This window comes from Oncorhynchus masou, chromosome 24 (genome assembly GCF_036934945.1).
Source record: "Oncorhynchus masou masou isolate Uvic2021 chromosome 24, UVic_Omas_1.1, whole genome shotgun sequence".
Taxonomy (NCBI): Eukaryota; Metazoa; Chordata; class Actinopteri; order Salmoniformes; family Salmonidae; genus Oncorhynchus; species Oncorhynchus masou.
In genome coordinates this window covers 22,787,187-22,808,085 of record NC_088235.1, presented here as the reverse complement: position 1 = coordinate 22,808,085, position 20,899 = coordinate 22,787,187, and the positions used below count along the sequence as shown (strand labels likewise).

Sequence of the window (20,899 nt, the reverse complement as noted above, 5' to 3'; positions counted from 1 at the left end):
GATTTCAAAAAATATTTTAACTCAATTTGGCATGAGGGCCTGCTATACAAATGGTGGAAAGTGGTGTTGGGGGAAAAACATAAAACATACTAAAATTCATGTACACAAATAACAAGCGTGTGGTTAAAATTGGCAAAGAAAAGACACATTTCTTTCCACGTAGCCGGAAGATGAGAAAGGGATGCAACTTAAGCCCCATCCTTTTCAACACATACTGTATATCAACCAATGGGCGAGGGCATTAGAACAGGCACCCAGCCTCACCCTACAAGAATCTTAAGTCAAATGTCTACTATTTGCTGATGATCTGGTGCTTCTCTCCACCCGTCATAGACTGTTCTCTCTACTGCCGCATGGCAAGTGGTACCAGATTGCCAAGTCTAGGGAAAAAAGGCTTCTCAAAAGTTTTTACCCCGAAGCCATAAGACTCCTGAACAGGTAACCAAATGGTTACCCGGACTATTTGCATTGTGTGCCCCCCCCAACCCCTCTTTTACGCTGCTGATACTCTCTGTTTATCTTATATGCATAGTCACATGAACTATTCATTACTGTACATACTACCTGAATTGGCCCGACCAACCAGTGCTCCCACACATTGGCTAACCAGGCTATCTGCATTGTGTCCCACCACCCGCCAACCCCTCTTTTTACGCTCCTGCTACTCTCTGTTCATCATATATGCATAGTCACTTTACCGATACCTACATGTACATACTACCTCAATAAGCCTGACTAACAGCTGTCTGTATATAGCCATGCTACTCTTTTTTCAAATGTCTTTTAACTGTTGTTTTATTTCTTTACTTACCTACACACACACACATACCTTGTTTTTCACAACATTGGTTAGAGCCTGTAAGTAAGCATTTCACTGTAAGGTCTACATCTTTTGTATTCGGCGCAAGTGACAAATACACTTTGATTTGATTTGATTTGAAAGGAGGGCCTACAGCAGCACCTAGATCTTCTACACAGATTCTGTTAGACCTGGACCCTAACATTAAATCTCAGTAAGACAAAAATAATGGTGATCCAAAAAAGGCCCAGTTGCCAGGACCACGAATACAAATTCCATCTAGACACCATTGTACTAGAGCACACAAAAAAGATACAGTGGCGAGAACAAGTATTTGATACACTGCCGATTTTTCAGGTTTTCCTACTTACAAAGCATGTAGAGGTCTGTAATTTTTTATCATAGGTACACTTCAACTGTGAGAGATGGAATCTAAAACAAAAATCCAGAAAATTACATTGTATGATTTTTAAGTAATTAATTTGCATTTTATTGCATGACATAAGTATTTGATCACCTACCAACCAGTAAGAATTCCAGCTCTCACAGTTTTTCTTTAAGAAGCCCTCCCCACTGTACATACCTCGGGATTAACATCAAAGCCACAGGTAACTTCCACAAAGCTGTGAAGTATCTGTGAGAAAAAGCAAGAAAGGCCTTCTATGCCATCAAAAGGAACATCAAATTTGACATACCAATTAGGATCTGGCAAGAAATATTTGAATCAGTTAAAGAAACCATTGCACTTTATGGATGTGAGCACTGGGGTCCGTTAACCAACCAAGAATTCACAAAATGGGACAAACAACCAACTATCGTCCGTTTATAAAGTAAAACATCAAAATAATGCATGCTGAACAGAATTAGGATGATAAATTCTACAACCACCTAAAAGGAAGCGATTCCCAAACATTCCATAACAAAGCCTTTGCCTACAGAGAAATGAACATGGAGAAGAGCCCCCTAAGCAAGCTGGTCCTGGTGCTCTGTTCACAAACACCAACAGAACCCAAAGAGCCCCAGGAGAGCAACACAATTGAACCCAACCAATTCATGAGAAAACAACAACATAATTAAGAGAGCAAACTAGATGCTACAGTTGAAGTCGGAAGTTTACATACACTCAGGTTGGAGACATTATAACTTGTTTTTCAACCACTCCACAAATGTTTTGTTAACTATAGTTTTGGCAAGTCCGTTAGGACATCTACTTTCTGCATGACACAAGTAATTTGTCCAACAATTGTTTACAGGCAAATTATTTCACTTATGTGATCATAATTCTAGTGGGTCAGAAGTTTACATTAAGTTGACTGTGCCTTTAAACAACTTGGAAAATTCCAGAAAATTATGGCATGGCTTTAGAAGCTTCTGATAGGCAAATGTTTTATTTATTTATTTATTTCACCTTTATTTAACCAGGTAGGCAAGTTGAGAACATGTTCTCATTTACAATTGCGACCTGGCCAAGATAAAGCAAAGCAGTTCGACACATACAACGACACAGAGTTACACATGGAGTAAAACAAAACATACAGTCAATAATACAGTATAAACAAGTCTATATACGATGTGAGCAAATGAGGTGAGATAAGGGAGGTAAAGGCAAAAAAAGGCCATGGTGGCAAAGTAAATACAATATAGCAAGTAAAACACTGGAATGGTAGATTTGCAATGGAAGAATGTGGAAAGTAGAAATATAAATAATCGGGTGCAAAGGAGCAAAATTAATTAATTAATTAAATACAGTAGGGAAAGAGGTAGTTGTTTGGGCTAAATTATAGGTGGGCTATGTACAGGTGCAGTAATCTGTGAGCTGCTCTGACAGTGCTTAAAGCTAGTGAGGGAGATAAGTGTTTCCATTTTCAGAGATTTTTGTAGTTCGTTCCAGTCGTTGGCAGCAGAGAACTGGAAGGAGAGGCGGCCAAAGAAAGAATTGGTTTTGGGGGCGACTAGAGAGATATACCTGCTGGAGCGTGTGCTACAGGTGGGAGATGCTATGGTGACCAGCGAGCTGAGATAAGGGGGGACTTTACCTAGCAGGGTCTTGTAGATGACATGGAGCCAGTGGGTTTGGCAACGAGTATGAAGCAAGGGCCAGCCAACGAGAGCGTACAGGTCGCAATGGTGGGTAGTATATGGGGCTTTGGTGACAAAACGGATTGCACTGTGATAGACTGCATCCAATTTGTTGAGTAGGGTATTGGAGGCTATTTTGTAAATGACATCGCCAAAGTCGAGGATTGGTAGGATGGTCAGTTTTACAAGGGTATGTTTGGCAGCATGAGTGAAGGATGCTTTGTTGCGAAATAGGAAGACAATTCTAGATTTAACTTTGGATTGGAGATGTTTGATATGGGTCTGGAAGGAGAGTTTACAGTCTAACCAGACACCTAAGTATTTGTAGTTGTCCACGTATTCTAAGTCAGAGCCGTCCAGAGTAGTGATGTTGGACAAGCGGGTAGGTGCAGGTAGCGATCAGTTGAAGAGCATGCATTTAGTTTGACTTTTATTTAAGAGCAATTGGAGGCCACGGAAGGAGAGTTGTATGGCATTGAAGCTTGCCTGGAGGGTTGTTAACACAGTGTCCAAAGAAGGGCCAGAAGTATACAGAATGGTGTCGTCTGCGTAGAGGTGGATCAGAGACTCACCAGCAGCAAGAGCGACCTCATTGATGTATACAGAGAAGAGAGTCGGTCCAAGAATTGAACCCTGTGGCACCCCCATAGAGACTGCCAGAGGTCCGGACAGCATTTGACATCATTTGAGTCAATTTGAGTTGTACCTGTGTATGAATTTCAAGACCAACTTCAAACTCAGTGCCTATTTGCTTGACATCATGGGAAAAGCAAAAGAAATCAGCCAAGACCTCAGAAAAAAGACGCATTCTGTCTCTTAGAGATTAACGTGCTTTGGTGCAAAAAGTGCAAATCAATCCCAGAACAACAGCAAAGGACCTTGTGAATATGCTGGAGGAAACTGGTACAAAAGTATCTATATCTGTAGCGCGGTGCGTAATTGGTGGCAGAGAAGTCAGGCACAGGTAAGCAGAACTGGGTAATAACCGGAGATTTATTAAGCAAAACCAACTGCATACAGAACAACAAGATAAATTGGCACAAAAATAACCCGTCGTGCGCACACAGGGAACATGCACAAGCACTACAATAAACAATCCCACACAAAGACATTGGGGGAACAGAGGGTTAAATACACAACAAGTGAATGAGGGAATGGAAACCAGGTGTGTAGAAAAACAGGACAAAAAATAAAAATGAATGTGGATCAACGAAGGCTGTGTCACATCCTGACCATAGAAAGTCTTTATTTTCTATGGTGGAGTAGGTCAGGGCGTGACTGAGGGGTTAGTCTAGTTTATTATTTCTATGTGGGTGTTCTAGTTTTCATGTTTCTATGTTGGTGATTTGTATGATTCCCAATTAGAGGCAGCTGGTAGTCGTTGTCTCTAATTGGGGATCATATTTAAGTAGTGTTTGTTCCCACCTGTGTTTGTGGAATATTGTATTTTTGAGTAGTTGTATGTCATCACTCAATTGTCGTCACATTTCGGTATTAGTTTATTGTTTATTGTTTTTGCTAAATTTCACTAATAATTATGTGGAACTCAACATTCGCTGCGCCTTGGTCCGTTTATACAAACGCTCTTGACAGCTAGAAGATCGGCGACGCCAACCGCCGAGTGCTGCCCGAACAAGGAGAGGACCTGGCTTCGGTGGAAGTCGTGACAAATTCCAAAGTAAAACGAGTGCTATATTGATATAAGCTGAAAGGCCAATTAGCAAGGAAGAAGTCATTGCTCCAAAACCGCCATAAAAAAACAGACTACGGTTTGCAACTGCACATGGGGACAATAGATCTTACTTTTTGGAGAAATGCCCTCTTGTCTGATGAGACAAAAATAGAACTGTTTGGCCATAATGACCATCGTTATGTTTGGAGGAAAAGGGGGAAGCTTGCAAGCCGAAAAACACCATTCCAACCGTGATGCACGGGGGTGGCACCCTGCTTTTCAGAATGGGAGAGTGAGAGTTTAGACACCTACCAATTTTTATATTTTTTTAATATTTTTTATTTCACCTTTATTTAACCAGGTAGGCTAGTTGAGAACAAGTTCTCATTTGCAACTGCGACCTGGCCAAGATAAAGCATAGCAGTGTGAACAGACAACACAGAGTTACACATGGAGTAAACAATAAACAAGTCAATAACACAGTAGAAAAAAAATAGTCTATATACATTGTGTGCAAAAGGCATGAGGAGGTAGGCAAATAATTACAATTTTGCAGATTAACACTGGAGTGATAAATGATCAGATGGTCATGTACAGGTATTGGTGTGCAAAAGAGCAGAAAAGTAAATAAATAAAAACAGTATGGGGATGAGGTAGGTAAAATTGGGTGGGCTATTTACCGATAAGACTATGTACAGCTGCAGCAATCGGTTAGCTGCTCAGATAGCAGATGTTTGAAGTTGGTGAGGGAGATAAAAGTTTCCAACTTCAGCGATTTTTGCAATTCGTTCCAGTCACAGGCAGCAGAGAACTGGAACGAAAGGCGGCCAAATGAGGTGTTGGCTTTAGGGATGATCAGTGAGATACACCTGCTGGAGCGCGTGCTACGGATGGGTGTTGCCATCGTGACCAGTGAACTGAGATAAGGCGGAGCTTTACCTAGCATGGACTTGTAGATGACCTGGAACCAGTGGGTCTGGCGACGAATATGTAGCGAGGGCCAGCCGACTAGAGCATACAAGTCGCAGTGGTGGGTGGTATAAGGTGCTTTAGTGATAAAATGGATGGCACTGTGATAAACTGCATCCAGTTTGCTGAGTAGAGTGTTGGAAGCTATTTTGTAGATGTCGTCGCCAAAGTCGAGGATAGGTAGGATAGTCAGTTTTACTAGGGTAAGTTTGGCGGCGTGAGTGAAGGAGGCTTTGTTGCGGAATAGAAAGCCGACTCTAGATTTGATTTTCGATTGGAGATGTTTGATATGAGTCTGGAAGGAGAGTTTACAGTCTAACCAGACACCTAGGTACTTATAGATGTCCACATATTCAAGATCGGAACCATCCAGGGTGGTGATACTAGTCAGGCGTGAGGGTGCAGGCAGCGAACGGTTGAAAAGCATGCATTTGGTTTTACTAGTGTTTAAGAGCAGTTGGAGGCCACGGAAGGAGTGTTGTATGGCATTGAAGCTTGTTTGGAGGTTAGATAGCACAGTCTCCAAGGACGGGCCGGAAGTATATAGAATGATGTTGTCTGCGTAGAGGTGGATCAGGGAATCGCCTTTGAAAAAAACATTGAAAAAAATTGTCCGATCCTTAATCAAACGTGACATTCTTATCTTAACACACTGACCACTTATCTTAACACCACTGACCACTGCCTTTACAGGTTGACCTATGCCTATACTGATATTAATTACGGATGGCAAAAAAACAAACACACAAAAGCATTTCCAACAGCAACACTCACAGAGCTTTGGATCATGGCATGTCTCCTGGCCTCCATCTATGGATTCGATGTCAGCAGGGGTGTAAAGTACTGGGGTATCTGTACTTTACTATTTACATTTTTTTACCATTTTTAGTTCACTACATTCCTAAAGAAAATAATGTACTTTTTACTCCATACATTTTCCCTGACACCCATATGTACTCGTTACATTTTGAATGCTTAGAAGGACAGGAAAATGGTCTAATTCAGACACTTATCAAGAGAACATCCCTGGTCATCTCTACTGCCTCTGATCTGGTGGACTCACTAAACACAAAAGCTTCATTTGTAAATGATGTGCTATCCATAGATAAAAAATATATATAGTGTCGTTTGGTTTGCTTAACATAAGCAATTTGAAATGATTTATACTTTTACTTTTTATACTTAAGTATATTTTTGCAGTTACATTTACATTTATGTCTATTTAAAAACCAAATACTTCAAGACTTTTACTCAAGTAGTATTTTATTGCTTATATTTACTTTTACTCATGTCATTTATGTACTTTTTCCACCACTAGATGTCAGTCTCATTGTGCATGTTGACAGCATCAAAGAAGCAGCTGGCCTGGATGAGAAGGTCCAGGTCCAGATGATCCTCCTGAGAGTTGAAAGAGGAGGTTGATTCTGGAATAGAGGTGTCAACCTCAGGATCATCATTCTCCAGCACTGAAGATAAACTATAATAAACTCTAAAACAACATCCGTTTTTAAAATAACAATTTCATAACCTTTTATAGTTTTGCATGGAATATAATTTTACGTTGTGGGGGGGTGCTCCAGATGGCACGGTAGAATTAACTTGAAAATGGAGACTGAAGTACTATTACTATTAGCATGGTAAAATCTAACACAAGTGGATGCATGCACACATCAAACTGCAAAACTGCTCATTTACATTTCCCTTCGACCTTCAAGCTCTATATATTACGGGGGACACTTGCCTTTTCAAGTTACCAAGGATGTGAAGAGGCTCTGTTTTGCATAGACAAAGAATTCCTAAAATATAGTTGTATTTGTGGCCAGCGGTGGCTGCGACTGAACAGTCCCAAGTGTCAACCATCTCCATCGCAAGTTTGGTGTCAAGTGGTCATATCTTCTGGAACACTTGGCTTCTGTCATGACCTGGTATAGGTCACATCTTTCCAAATGTGTCTTGCAGTACTTTTTGGATAGTTTCGAGAATCGCGACACTATGGAACCACACAGAATGCCAGTGAGGATAAAGTTGTTTCCGACTGGTTCCACTGCAACCTGTCTGGAACTTCAGTGTGTCTCAAATCAAATCAAATCAATTTTTATTTGTCACATACACATGGTTAGCAGATGTTAATGTGAGTGTAGCGAAATGCTTGTGCTTCTAGTTCCGACAATGCAGTGATAACCAACAAGTAATCTAACTAGCAATTCCTAAACTACTGTCTTATACACAGTGTAAGGGGATAAAGAATATGTACATAAGGATATATGAATGAGTGATGGTACAGAGCAGCATAGGCAAGATACAGTAGATGGTATCGAGTACGGTATATACATATGAGATGAGTATGTAAACAAAGTGGCATAGTTAAAGTGGCTAGTGATACATGTATTACATAAGGATGCAGTCGATGATAAAGAGTACAGTATATACATATGCATATGAGAAGAATAATGTAGGGTAAGTAACATTATATAAGGTAGCATTGTTTAAAGTGGCTAGTGATATATTTACATAATTTCCCATCAATTCCCATTATTAAAGTGGCTGGAGTTGAGTCAGTGTCAGTGTGTTGGCAGCAGCCACTCAATGTTAGTGGTGGCTGTTTAACAGTCTGATGGCCTTGAGATAGAAGCTGTTTTTCAGTCTCTCGGTCCCAGCTTTGATGCACCTGTACTGACCTCGCCTTCTGGATGATAGCGGGGTGAACAGGCTGGTTGATGTCCTTGATGATCTTTATGGCCTTCCTGTAACATCGGGTGGTGTAGGTGTCCTGGAGGGCAGGTAGTTTGCCCCCGGTGATGCGTTGTGCAGACCTCACTACCCTCTGGAGAGCCTTACGGTTGAGGGCGGAGCAGTTGCCGTACCTGGCGGTGATACAGCCCGCCAGGATGCTCTCGATTGTGCATCTGTAGAAGTTTGTGAATGCTTTTGGTGACAAGCCGAATTTCTTTAGCCTCCTGAGGTTGAAGAGGCGCTGCTGCGCCTTCTTCACGATGCTGTCAGTGTGAGTGGACCAATTCAGTTTGTCTGTGATGTGTATGCCGAGGAATTTAAAACTGTCTCTGTTGCTTGGTTGTTTCCATGAGACACAAGCGACAGCTTCCGAGGTAAAATGTTGCCTACTTGGCTGCTGAAAAGGAAACGCGAAAACAGAGATTATTAATTTGTTAATCATGCTGCAGCAGTTTTGTTTCAAGATAGCAAAAGCTGTGCGCCGCCCGGGAATCGAACCCGGGTCGAAAGAATGGGAATCTTCCATGATACCATTACACCAGCGGCGCAGTTAAGTATGAGATATATTTTAGCTAATATAAAGAAAGTGTAAATCGGTTTATACATTGTATGCGTATTTTAGAACGTATGAATAATACTCTGGTCATTAAAGCATCATCGATAATTTAAAAAATGGATAATAATTGTAAAAAGTCCACATTTAGAATCGATCGTTTGCAAGGTTTTCACTTCCGGTTCATGAAAAGGGCAACAACCATAATCTGAACATTTACCACAAAAGTCAAATCAGTATTCCAAAAGTAACAAACACACTAGTACCTTAACGATAACTAAGATTATTACCAAGTAATTAGATACAGGTTTCAGGTGGATTCATTTGTACAGGTTTGTCCTAACAACATTGTAAACACAATATTATGTTAAAAATGCGAGCTAGCAATGTGGAATTAGCATTAACTGGCTAGCTAGAAAATGCTAATTACACATTGCTAGCTAGCATGTTTTTCTGTAGCTAGCTAGCTAACAACATTGTGTATTATGACATTCAGATATGTTTTGTTTTCGTTAGTAGCTAATGTTCATTGCACAGTTATATTCAATCGTCAAATTGGTGTAGAATCAGGACAAAATGTCTGTTGCCATAGTTTAACACACAGGGTGACGGTTTTGTCCGAATACATGGCTGTTGTGTTGTGCTTGCTGACACTGTCATTTTGCTACCCTACTAACCGACAACAGCTCCTGCAGTCATGTCTGAAAAAGTGATCATCGTGGAGTGGGCAGAGACTGGTGCATCAGAAGAGAGATGTCAAGCCCAACTTATTACACACAACGCCTCTGCAGGTGCGGTAGTCTGGCTACAGTAGCCTTATTCAATCAGAGTTTCATATTCTGTTTGACATGTACTCCTATGTCAGGAATGTTTGTCGTGTACTCCTGTTTCTCACTGGATCTGTGTTGTCACAGTGTTGCCCGAAAGCCTGGTCCAGAATATATTGGTGAACACTGTGGTACAAGGCCAAGAGGAGGATCATGAACTACTAGATGACAACAGCAATGACCTTTGTGAGTGACAACAGATTCTGTGTACTCTGACTATCTTGAATTCAGAGGCTGTCAATGGTTTTTCCATGCATCTTTCAAATCATAGGTGCTTAGATCTACGTTTAGTAAGTGTAAGGCCTTGTTATGTCCAGTTTAGTTTACCACATGATTGTGTCATCTTACTGGAGTGGGAGAGTCCAGCATGAAGGACAGACTTCCTTGGATATCACACTGGTCTTTGTAGGAGGAATGACACTCCTCACAATCTGTAAAAAATAAAAATACAAAGTGATAGACCAGTGTGATATCCAAGGAAGTCTGTCCTTCATGCTGGACTCTCCCACTCCAGTGGGCTTACACCAGAGGGCACTCCTCACCCTACCCCACGGGCTGGTGGTGGGCAGGTCCAGTATCCCTGGGGCAGGCCTGGGGGTTCTAAACCAAGGAGCAATTGTGGCCCCAGGAATGCACTTTGGCCCCTGTGAGGGGGAGGCGACTACCAGGGACAGAGCAGTAACAAGTGACTACTCCTGGGAGGTGAGTACTGATGGATGCTTTTTTCAAATTGTATTTATTTAACCTTTATTTAACCAGGCAAGTCAGTTAAGAACAAATTCTTATTTACAATGGCGGCCCACCAAAAGGCAAAAGGCCTCCTGTGGGGACAAGGGCTGGAATTAAAAATAAAATACAAATATAGGACAAAACACACATCCAGGTCAAGAGAGACACCACAACACTACATGAAGGGTTGAGTCGTGCTTAAGAACAACCCTTAGCGTGTATATAGGCCAAATACCACACCCCCTCTGGCCTTATTGCTTAAGTATATTGAGTGAGTTAACTTCAACTGTGCCTACAAATCTTTTTGAAAATCAGAGCATATGTGCCTGCAATTCTACCTCACAAACATTGTAATTGCGGCAGCTTCACCCGGGACATCCATCATCTCTCTGCCACAGCACTGTGAACCACAGCAGATTGAAGCTTGTGATTGGTTTAGTAAGGGACCAGGACCAAGGCGATTGGATGCATTTGTAAAGAAACGCCCCTTATGATTAGAGTGGACTGCAGACTGGACAGCCACGTTTATTCTACTCGCTGATCAAAGTCTATTAACTCAATTGTCAAATGAGCATTACGGCAACTTTAGTGCTGTTTTGTAAACATAAATGTCAAGAAATACATTTGGTTCACACCTGTCCCAGAATGCTCCCTTATGACAGCATGTGATAATAGGCTGTAGCATACTAGTACTGATTTTAATATAGGGTTGGGTGGTGTCCAAGGGATCCTGAGTGGTGCAGAAGTCTAAAGCACTGCAACGCAGTGCTAGAGGCGTCACTACAGACCCAGGTTCAATATTTCTTCTTAACTGACTTGACTAGTTAAATAAAGGTTAAAAAAATTAAATAAACCCAGATTTTCATATCGTCATGCCGTCCTTGTCTCATGCAGGGATTAATGGTATGAGGCCAAAAAAAGGGATATTGGGCATCTATTACCAGAATGCTACAAAATGTATCACAAGTAATAGCACATTTCCATGGAGGCTGCAAGCTAAATATGCTAAAGAACGAAAATGAAAATAAACCAATTGCAAAGACAGGCAATCCAGCTACTGAATGTCATTTTTGGTGAGTCTGGACATTTTGCAACCAAAATGTGAACAAGAGACACTGTGCAAATGAACAAAGTTTTGATGCATGTCTGAAGGAAGAACAGTACTGGCTCTGGAGCAGCATATGTACAAGCTGTGTCTGTGTGTAGTCTAGAGTTGCTAGGGCAACTGGCCTGCCTGCTCTGCTCAGAGAAGATGGGGGAGGAGCAGACCAGCCAAGAACTGAGAGGAGAAGATGGGGGTGGAGCAAACAGGGCGAGAACTTAAGAGGAGAAAAGAAATGCTAGAAAATCAAAAGATAACTCATCCAAAGGGCTTTGACTTCTCAAACATGGCAGATAACACAATATGATGCCCCATCACCTTATTAATTCAGCCACTAGCCAGTTAAACTTAGGGGTTGCGTTAATGCTCAATTATACATTTTTTACGGAGGACAAAGATTCAATGCATAACAAATATCTTGCTGTCTTTTGTAAATGCAGATGCAAAATACTTCTATTGTAATTTCTCCTCAGCATCAGATTAATTTTGTGCTTAAGTTGCACCTCCACTCAGATGAGAGTTCATGACCATGTTCTGACTGATGTATATCTACTTTTCTCCCATGCTTTTCTCAGTCTAGCCAGCTTACATTTACATTTACATTTAAGTCATTTAGCAGACGCTCTTATCCAGAGCGACTTACAAATTATTCTCTGATAAAATGCAAGATGAACTTTTAAGAAAAACATTAGAAAATGTAGCTTACTACATTTTTTTTCTATGATAAACATTAGAAATATGATGGCCATGCATCATTTTTGTCCCAAAAAAGACTTGCTTTTTAATTGTATGTTCACTTAGTGTGTATGTAGGGAATGCGGTGCCATTTGGGACACAACACTGTACTGTAGTTTGTGTAAAACCTAACCCATGTCATGCTGGAGCATTGTCTCTATGCTCTGTCTATCTGAGCATGGTCAGCTGAAATGAGCGGCAGGATAGCCTAGTGGTTAGAGCTGTTGGACAAGGAACTGAAAGGTTCCAAGTTCAAATCCCCGAGCGCATAAGGTGCAAATTTGTCATTCTGCCCCTGAACAGGTAGTTAACCCACTGTTCCTAGGCTGTCATTGAAAATAAGAATTTGTTCTTAACTGACTTGCCTAGTAAAATAAAAAAGTGTCTATTCTTTATAAAGCGCTTGTCTATTTTCAGGTCTGGAACAGTAAGGGTGAATCTGAGTACATTGATTCTGCAAGAGACACTCATTCCAACTGGATGAGGTAACTTGTGTTGTAGAACGTACTTTATTTTACACTGCATCTGTCTGTCTGTTATGGAGTGCTTAGTCCCAGTGCGCTCTCTCATCTCTCCTTTAGGTATGTTAACTGTGCTCGTAATGAAGAGGAGGGTAATCTCATAGCACTCCAGTACAGGGGGATTGTTTTCTTCCACTGCTGCCGCTCCATCCTCCCAGGAGATGAGCTCCTGTTTTGGCCTGGGGGGCGATTCATCGACAGGTTTAGGGACCCCTCTGACCAAATCTGGCTCCGAAAGAGCACCCCTTCAGGTACTTACCATCCCCAGTCTCTTTTCACAACCTTGCTCTGGCATTAGGCATCTAGAAGGTTCTGTGAGGGTGTATAAGAGATAATAATACATTTCTCCAAAAAGTTGAAAGAACGTCACTAGTTTAATAAGACCTAACCTTTTCTTCTTCTTTCTCTCCGTTTTAGAGGTTAATACAGATTTATCGTCTCAGGTGTTCCTCTGCTGTCAGTGCCAGCTTTCTTTCACCACTGAGACCTACATCCAAAGACATAAAGAGCAATTACACCCTCTGGACCTATCACCTGCATCTGCACTGAGTGAGCTTGAAAATCACCTTTCTAAAAGTAACATGAACCCAGACCCTATGTCGTCCTCTGTCCGTAAGTTGAGCTACTGGTGCCCTCAGCGTCCTAAATGCTTTAAGAAGAAGGGCCACGTCCAGAGAACCATGCGAGCTGTCCACTCCAACGTCAGACCCTACTGCTGCCCCCTGTGCAGGAAGTGTTTCGCTCAGGGGTACGACCTGGCAAGTCACCAGCTACGAGTTCACAGAAGGAAGAAAAAGCCTGGAGTGGTAGAAGTCAGAGGTAAGGAGGTCAGAGGTGAGAGTTCGCTCCCGCCTCCTGACAGAGCCTGGGAACCCGAGCCTCCGTCCAATGATCAACCAACCCAGACAGGGAAAGCTTCCTCACAGAGACTGAGGAACCTCAGGGTAAAGTCCACCAGGAACTCTAAAGCCAAAACTAAGGCAAACACACCAAAACAAAGAGAAACCAGTACCAAGAAGAGGTTCCATTCAGATCCCAATCCAGATGCTCTGGACATGGAGGAGGAGAGGATAGAGGCTGTAGGAGAGGCACAGTACATCTGCAGTGATTGTCAGAGATCCTTCGGCAACCCAGAGTCCCTTAAAGCCCATCAGTGCATCCAGGTCGTGGTGGGGCCCCCGTTGTACTCTTGTTCTACATGCAGGGTTACCTTCAAACGGTACACCACCCTGAAGAAGCACAAGGTCAACAAGCACCCGAAGGAAAATATGCTTTATTGCTGCACCCACTGTGGGAGGTTCTTCAGTCAGGCTGCCGGTCTACAGCACCACCTGGATGCAGAAGTATGTAAGGACATACAGCTGAGCTCTAAAGCTGTTCCTTGCTCCTACTGCCAGTTCTCCTTCACCGAGGAGAGGTACCTCCGGAAGCACGTTAAGAGACACCACCCTGATGAGCATGTCTCTCAGGCAACAGGCCTGGGCTCAGGGCTAATTCAGTCGGAGCAGAAGGCAGGAGAAGTCCACCTGTGCTTGCAGTGTGGACAGAGCTACGAGCATGTTCAAAGCTTCAAAGCTCACCGGTGTTTCCAGTCAGACGCAACCAAACTGCACTTGTGCAATGACTGTGGGAAAGGTTTCTCTTGTTTCTACAGCCTTAAGCAGCATCAGCGGATTCACACGGGAGAGAAGCCATACCGCTGCTCTTACTGTGAGAAGTGTTTTAGCCACTCTGGACATCTGAATGTGCACGTGAGGATACACACAGGGGAGAAATCTTTCCTGTGTACTGAGTGTGGAGAGAGTTTCCGTCAGTCTGGGGATCTGAAGCGCCATGAGAGAAAACACACTGGGGTGAAACCATGTACCTGCCCTGAATGTGGGAAAAGCTTCAGTCGACCTCAGAGTCTGAAAGCTCACCTGATGCTGCACAACGGAGAGAGACAGTACAAGTGTGATCAGTGTGGGAAAAGCTTTTCACGAAATTATCACCTGACGAGACACCATGAAAAGACACACTCATAATTTGGTTGTACTACACATACACTATTGACTATTTTGTTTCTTTGAAAGCACTTAGTTGATACATACCCATTGCAACATTCACGGCTGAGAATACCAGTACATTCTACAACAATTCATGTAAAATAATGTGATTTTTGTTCGTACTTTGGTTTTCTAAGAAAATAATGTGTTAAAGGCACTATAAGTCCTTACACCATGGCAACCCTGCCTCCCTACAAGCTATGGGTATTGATCATGTTCCGGCCTCAATTAGCTATGTTTAGACTGTTGTGGTCCATTTTTGCTGTGTTCTTGTGTACTATAAAATAGAGATGGCTCTCCCATTCTTAATACCTAGCCCAGTCATATTCAAGGTTAGAACTACCTTTCTAGGGGTTCTGATAATTCTAGCCTTGAGATGCATTTTTGATAGCATATCTACAGTATTTCACTTTTTAATGTGTATAGTATTGTTTACTAGGGATGTCCAATGAATTCTGTAACCACTCCCTCTTCAAATCAGGGTTGATTGGAAAAAGCTGTTCAAAAGAGGACATTGTATTGTCATATCTTTGTACTCCCTGACGAAGGCCATGCAGCCGAAAGGCATCCGTTTTTAAACTGTTTCCATTGGACATGTCATACAAAAAGGCTTTTTAATGAATTATATGAGGAGTGCCTTGGTCTTCCTTTCTTTTTGATGACCAATGTGTTTATTATTCATAATATTCCATTTCCAATTTAGAGTAGAATATATCTCTATTGTCCCTGGAGTATAATTCAGCTTGTGATCTGAAGATGAGGGAAATGTCAAATGGAAGACGTTATAAAAAAATAACTGACTTCATTATCACAGTTCACCATTTATTGCACAAAAAAATGCAAAGCATGTGCCCTGTCCAAGCCTAAACTCTGATGAAAACACTCATGAGATACAGTATGTGTTCATTTTATAACATTATCTAACACTGTCTTCATGAAATCCCCCAGGTCTAGCCTCTGACATTCATTTCTCCTTTAAATAAATAAAGGTCAAATTAAAATTAAAAAATCCTCAACACTTGTTTCTTTGCATTGCTTTTCTCCAATACCTCACATATGATGTTTACGGGGAGGAATGTTTCATCACCTTCAAAGTCCATGGTTGTGTTCACGATGGACAAGTTCAGCTATGCCTCGTCCCTCTGTTTCAGTCCATCAGTCACCAGTTCTTGTGTCTGCCATTCAGTCGGTGTTGAACATATCTTTGATATCACAATAAAAATTAAAAAATGCTAAGATTCCAGTCATGTCCCTTTGTGGTACAGCACATATGAAGGATTCTCTCCTTTTTATAAGGAGTTATGGAAGTTGAGTTAGTTAAATAAGGTGTTATTACTGAAGGTTTAGTATACTCTTACTGAATCCCATCAGTAGCCATTACTGGGTAGCGGAGTTGACTAACAATACACATACTGTATGGCTGTGGCAGCAGTTGACTGCTTGAAGTGTCAAACTCCTGCAAAAGTTGGATTCCTGATGTAATTGTAGGAGACAGCCCACCTCTTCTTGCCCCTTTCACTCCAGTGAAGCACCAAACGTTCAATCAAGCTACACTACCGTTCAAAACATTTGGGGTGACTTAGAAATGTCCTTGTTTTTGAAAGAAAAGCTAAATGTTTTCACCATTACAATAACATCAAATTGATCAGAAATACAGTGTAGACATTGTTAATGTTGTAGCTGGAAACGGCAGATGTTTTTATGGAATATTTACATAGGCGTACAGAGGCCCATTATCAGCAACCATCACTCCTGTGTTCCAATGGCACGTTGTGTTTGTTAGGCAGAGTTGCAAAGAAAAAGCCATATCTCAGACTGGCCAATAAAAATAAAAGATTAAGATGGGCAAAACAACAGACACTGGACAGAGGAACTCTGCCTAGGCCAGCATCCCGGAGTCGCCTCTTCACTGTTGACGTTGAGACTGGTGTTTTGTGGGTACTATTTAATGAAGCTGCCAGTTGAGGACTTGTGAGGCGTCTGTTTCTCAAACTTGACACTAATGTACTTGTCCTCTTGCTCAGTTGTGCACCGGGGCCTCCCACTCTTTCTATTCTGGTTAGAGACAGTTTGTGCTGTTCTGTGAAGGGAGTAGTAATCAGTGTTGTACGAGATATTCCGTTTCTTGGCAATTTATCGCATGGAATAGCCTTCATTTCTCAGAACAAGAATAGACTGACGAGTTTCAGAAGAAAGTTCTTTGTTTCTGGCCATTTTGAGCCTCTAATCGAACCCACAAATGCTGATGCTCCAGATACTCAACTAGTCTAAAGAAGGCAAGTTTTATTGCTTCTTTAATCAGAACTACAGTTTTCAGCTGTGCTAACATAATTGCAAAAGCGTTTTCTAATGATCAATTAGCCTTTTAAAATGATAAACCTGTATTAGCGAACACATTGTGCCATTGGAACACAGGAGTGATGGTTGCTGATAATGGGCCTCTGTAACCATATGCAGATATTCCATAAAAAAATCAACCATTTCCAGCTACAATAGTAATTTACAGCATTAACAATGTCTACACTATTTCTGATCAATTTGATGTTATTTTAATGGACATTTTTTTTTGCTTTTCTTTCAAAAACAAGGACTTTTTTAAGTGACCCCAAACTTATGAACGGTAGTGTATATCTTCTCCAGTGTGGACATTTGACTAGTTACACATCTTCCTCAGTCACAGAAGCACCAACAGACAGTTTGTGTCATACTGTATATGTTAAATGTTATACATATATTAATAAAAATACAAAGCAAACTTTTGTTTTATAAACCACATACAGTATTACAGCTGTACAATGACAACCCAGAAAATGAAACGGCACTTACAAAATAGGCAAATAAAATAAATGTGATTTGTTTTGGCAATTGAAATCAAAAGCCCGGTCTTCTAATTCACCCAAAAACACAATTTGTGATCAAATTGTAAAATACTGAACATTAGGAATGAAAAAATAGGAACAGCAACAATTAGAGCTCCATGGACGTTCTTGTCAGTATTTTGGAATATTAAGAAAATGGCTGATTAAACTGTGTGTCACAGTATTACCAGCTGGGAAATCTAAAAACAAAAAGGGATTGAAAGAGTTGTTACATAAAGAGACTACATAAAGAAATACAAAGCCTGAGGGTACCTGTATTCGACCGCAAACCAGGCTAAAGTTTGAGACAAGAAATACCCTGGGTCCACTGCAAGTACAATAACACTATCCTCTATTCGCTTCTGGCAATCCTTGAAGAGACTCTCTTAGAAAACCAGGCTTTTATAAAGGTTCAGATTTCAGTTCCTCAACCCTGCATTCCAGATCTGCTACCTGCAAACAAACACAGAAAGTTATGGTTACGTTTGTGTATTATAGTTGGACTACTAGAAACTTTACATTGTTACCATAATACATTCAATCAAGTTTCTCAATCACAAAGTTGTCTGCAACTGCCAACGTTCTGTGTAATCAATGGTCTTCCTGATGGCAGCACACGATGACATTTATAATATAATAATATATGCCATTTAACAAACAGTTTTATCCAAACTGACTTACAGTCATGCGTGCATTTATTTATCATATTGGTGACCGCAGCGGGAATCAAACCCAGGAACCACACATCCAACCATCAGTCTCCACTATTACCTGTTCATGGAGCTGTCCTGACTCCTCCCTCAGTGATGCCTCGGCCCCGTCCTGAAGACAGCGCTGAGTCTCCTTCTTCAGGTACTCAATCTCCCTGGAGAAGAGCCATCACAGAGACACCAATCTAAAACCACTGTATTTCCACTGTAATGAATGAACTCTGAGAAAAGCCTTGGGGCTGAAACATTGGAAACATTGCCGCAGACTGAACAAGTTCTACTTTCTTTTCTATGAATCACTGTAATTAACATCATTTTATATTTGACCTGTTATATACAACCTTACCACACTCTCAATGCATTGTGTGTGTGTGTCCCGGCCTTACTTCTGCTGGTACTCCTTGATGAGGCGCTTGGCCTTGCTGTACTTGCGCTCCAGAGCCTGGTACTGGGCCTGGGTCTCCTTCAGGTGCTCGTCCACAGCCTGACACAGACTCTGGGCCTCCATCCAGTAACCCTCCAGCTTCTCCATACGCTCCTTGTTCTCCTGCAGGGTCTGCTCCAGCTGGGTCTTGTCCACACGCCAGCGCTGCTTGTCCTGCTTTGCATGGTTCAGCTGGGAGTGTGGAGAAGCACACACATGCACATGTACACAGACAGGCAGGGGATGAAAACTGTAAAGTCCACTGTATATCAACTTGCCATATTTACAATGAAACATAAGGACATAATAAGAATAACATAATATAACAACCTTTCTTTTCAGCTGTTGGATCTCTGCCTGTGTTACAGCATGCTTTATGTGAAGCTGAGGAGAGAGAAAGAGAGAGAGAGACGGGGAGAGAGAGAGAGAGACGGGGGGAGAGAGAGAGACAGGGAGAGAGAGAGACAGGGAGAGAGAGAGACAGGGAGAGAGAGAGACAGGGAGAGAGAGACAGAGAGGTGGAGAGAGAGAGAGAGAGAGAGAGAGAGACCAGGAGAGAGAGAGACAGGGGGAGAGAGAGAGAGAGACAGGGGGAGAGAGAGAGACGGGGAGAGAGAGAGACAGAAAGAGGTGGAGAGAGAGAGTGAGTGAGTAAGTAAGTAGTGCACTACATAAGGAATAGAGTGACGCAGGCCTTTGTCTTTAACTTTGTCTTCTCTCACTTCCTGGTACTTATGGGCCAGCTTCTCAGGGTCGGTCTCCAGTGGAGAGATGTCCTCGTTCTCAGCCAGGTCAAACACCTCGATGGCAGAGGGATGTGTGGGGCTGACCTCCTCCTCATCATCCTCCTCCTCGTCAGTACCATATTCACCACCCTGGGGGAAGAACAGACAGGTGAGCCTGAAGTCTCCATTGGGTCTGGGGTTTTCCACAATGCCTCCAGGTCTTAACTGAGACGGACAAAGTGTCTGCATATTTGAAAAGGTTCAATATAGTTCCATCTGTCCATCCATCCCACAGCATTTTTATAATTGCCTATGACTGCTGCCTCTACAAGAGCTTCATGGTTGTTTCTCTATTGGTACGGAGACTGGCCACTAGATGGCATATAACACCAGTGAAGCGGGTCCCTAGATAGGGGGTGAGAACACACCAGAACTAAACCTCAGCCATTATGCTATCATTCTGCATGTCATTGTAATAAGATGGAGAATATAAGAATGTCCTGCATCCTCATAGGATTTTGATTGCATAGAGGTCATCCTCGTTGTGGTAGGTGATGACATTTACATTTGAGTCATTTAGCAGACACTCTTATCCAGAGAAACTTACAATTAGTGATTCATCTTAAGATAGCGAGGTGAGACATCAACACATCCCAAGCATATCAAGTACATTTTCCCTCAACAAAGTATTCATCAGCAAAGTCAGAGCTAGTAGGAAAAGACAACTGCCTTTTTGAAGGGGAAGTGGGCATCTGGGGAGCTGGGAAGGTTATTTAAGATACTCTTCAATAAGGTAAGGTGCCAGGACAGAGAACAACTTGACTTTAGATGGGAAGCTGTTATTGGGGTACCAGGACAGAGAACAGCTTGACTTTAGATGGGAAGCTGTTATTGGGGTACCAGGACAGAGAACAGCTTGACTTTAGATGGGAAGCTGTTATTGGGGTACCAGGACAGAGAACAGCTTGACTTTAGATGGGAAGCTGTTATTGGGGTACCAGGACAGAGAACAACTTGACTTTAGATGGGAAGCTGTTATTGGGGTACCAGGACAGAGAACAGCTTGACTTTAGATGGGAAGCTGTTCTTGGGGTACCAGGACAGAGAACAGCTTGACTTTAGATGGGAAGCTGTTATTGGGGTACCAGGACAGAGAACAGCTTGACTTTAGATGGGAAGCTGTTATTGGGGTACCAGGACAGAGAACAGCTTGACTTTAGATGGGAAGCTGTTATTGGGGCACCAGGACAGAGAACAGCTTGACTTTAGATGGGAAGCTGTTATTGGGGTACCAGGACAGAGAACAGCTTGACTTTAGATGGGAAGCTGTTATTGGGGTACCAGGACAGAGAACAACTTGACTTTAGATGGGAAGCTGTTATTGGGGTACCAGGACAGAGAACAGCTTGACTTTAGAT

At 42.0% G+C, this 20,899-nt stretch overlaps 2 protein-coding genes, 1 long non-coding RNA gene and 1 other non-coding gene across 4 annotated transcripts in view; 2 read left to right on the top strand and 2 right to left on the bottom strand.

The window, feature by feature from the left end:
• Positions 1-8,729: 8,729 nt before the first annotated feature.
• trnag-ccc (transfer RNA glycine (anticodon CCC)) lies at positions 8,730-8,800 on the bottom strand. The gene has a single exon. It is a non-coding gene; the product is annotated as a tRNA-Gly (tRNA).
• A 157-nt stretch (positions 8,801-8,957) lies between these two features.
• On the top strand, positions 8,958-9,996 carry LOC135511570 (uncharacterized). Its single transcript, XR_010451271.1, has 3 exons — positions 8,958-9,137; positions 9,492-9,596; positions 9,720-9,996. It is a non-coding gene; the product is annotated as an uncharacterized LOC135511570 (long non-coding RNA).
• A 100-nt stretch (positions 9,997-10,096) lies between these two features.
• LOC135511918 (histone-lysine N-methyltransferase PRDM9-like) lies at positions 10,097-15,990 on the top strand. The gene is made up of 4 exons (XM_064933438.1): positions 10,097-10,334; positions 12,616-12,683; positions 12,780-12,970; positions 13,137-15,990. Exons 1-4 carry the CDS (start codon positions 10,125-10,127, stop codon positions 14,741-14,743), a joined length of 2,076 nt encoding a protein of 691 aa, XP_064789510.1. The 5' UTR covers positions 10,097-10,124; the 3' UTR covers positions 14,744-15,990.
• A 9-nt stretch (positions 15,991-15,999) lies between these two features.
• Positions 16,000-20,899, bottom strand: part of LOC135511917 (neurabin-2-like) — a 51,250-nt gene continuing 46,350 nt past the window's right edge. Inside the window, exons 6-10 of the mRNA XM_064933436.1 lie at positions 19,479-19,631; positions 19,087-19,140; positions 18,719-18,948; positions 18,394-18,487; positions 16,000-18,075 (exon numbers count right to left, since the gene is read on the bottom strand). Coding sequence (XP_064789508.1) covers positions 18,025-18,075; positions 18,394-18,487; positions 18,719-18,948; positions 19,087-19,140; positions 19,479-19,631 — 582 coding nt within the window. The 3' untranslated portion in view covers positions 16,000-18,024. The remainder of the gene's footprint in view (positions 18,076-18,393; positions 18,488-18,718; positions 18,949-19,086; positions 19,141-19,478; positions 19,632-20,899) is intronic.

Excerpts from the sequence above, each read along its gene's own strand:
- LOC135511918 (XM_064933438.1), top strand. The coding sequence starts at position 10,125 with ATGCTGGACTCTCCCACTCCAGTGGGCTTACACCAGAGGGCACTCCTC. Across the intron at positions 10,335-12,615 it reads CAAGTGACTACTCCTGGGAG|GTCTGGAACAGTAAGGGTGA; the intron begins GTGAGTACTGAT and ends GTCTATTTTCAG. Across the intron at positions 12,971-13,136 it reads CCGAAAGAGCACCCCTTCAG|AGGTTAATACAGATTTATCG; the intron begins GTACTTACCATC and ends TCTCCGTTTTAG.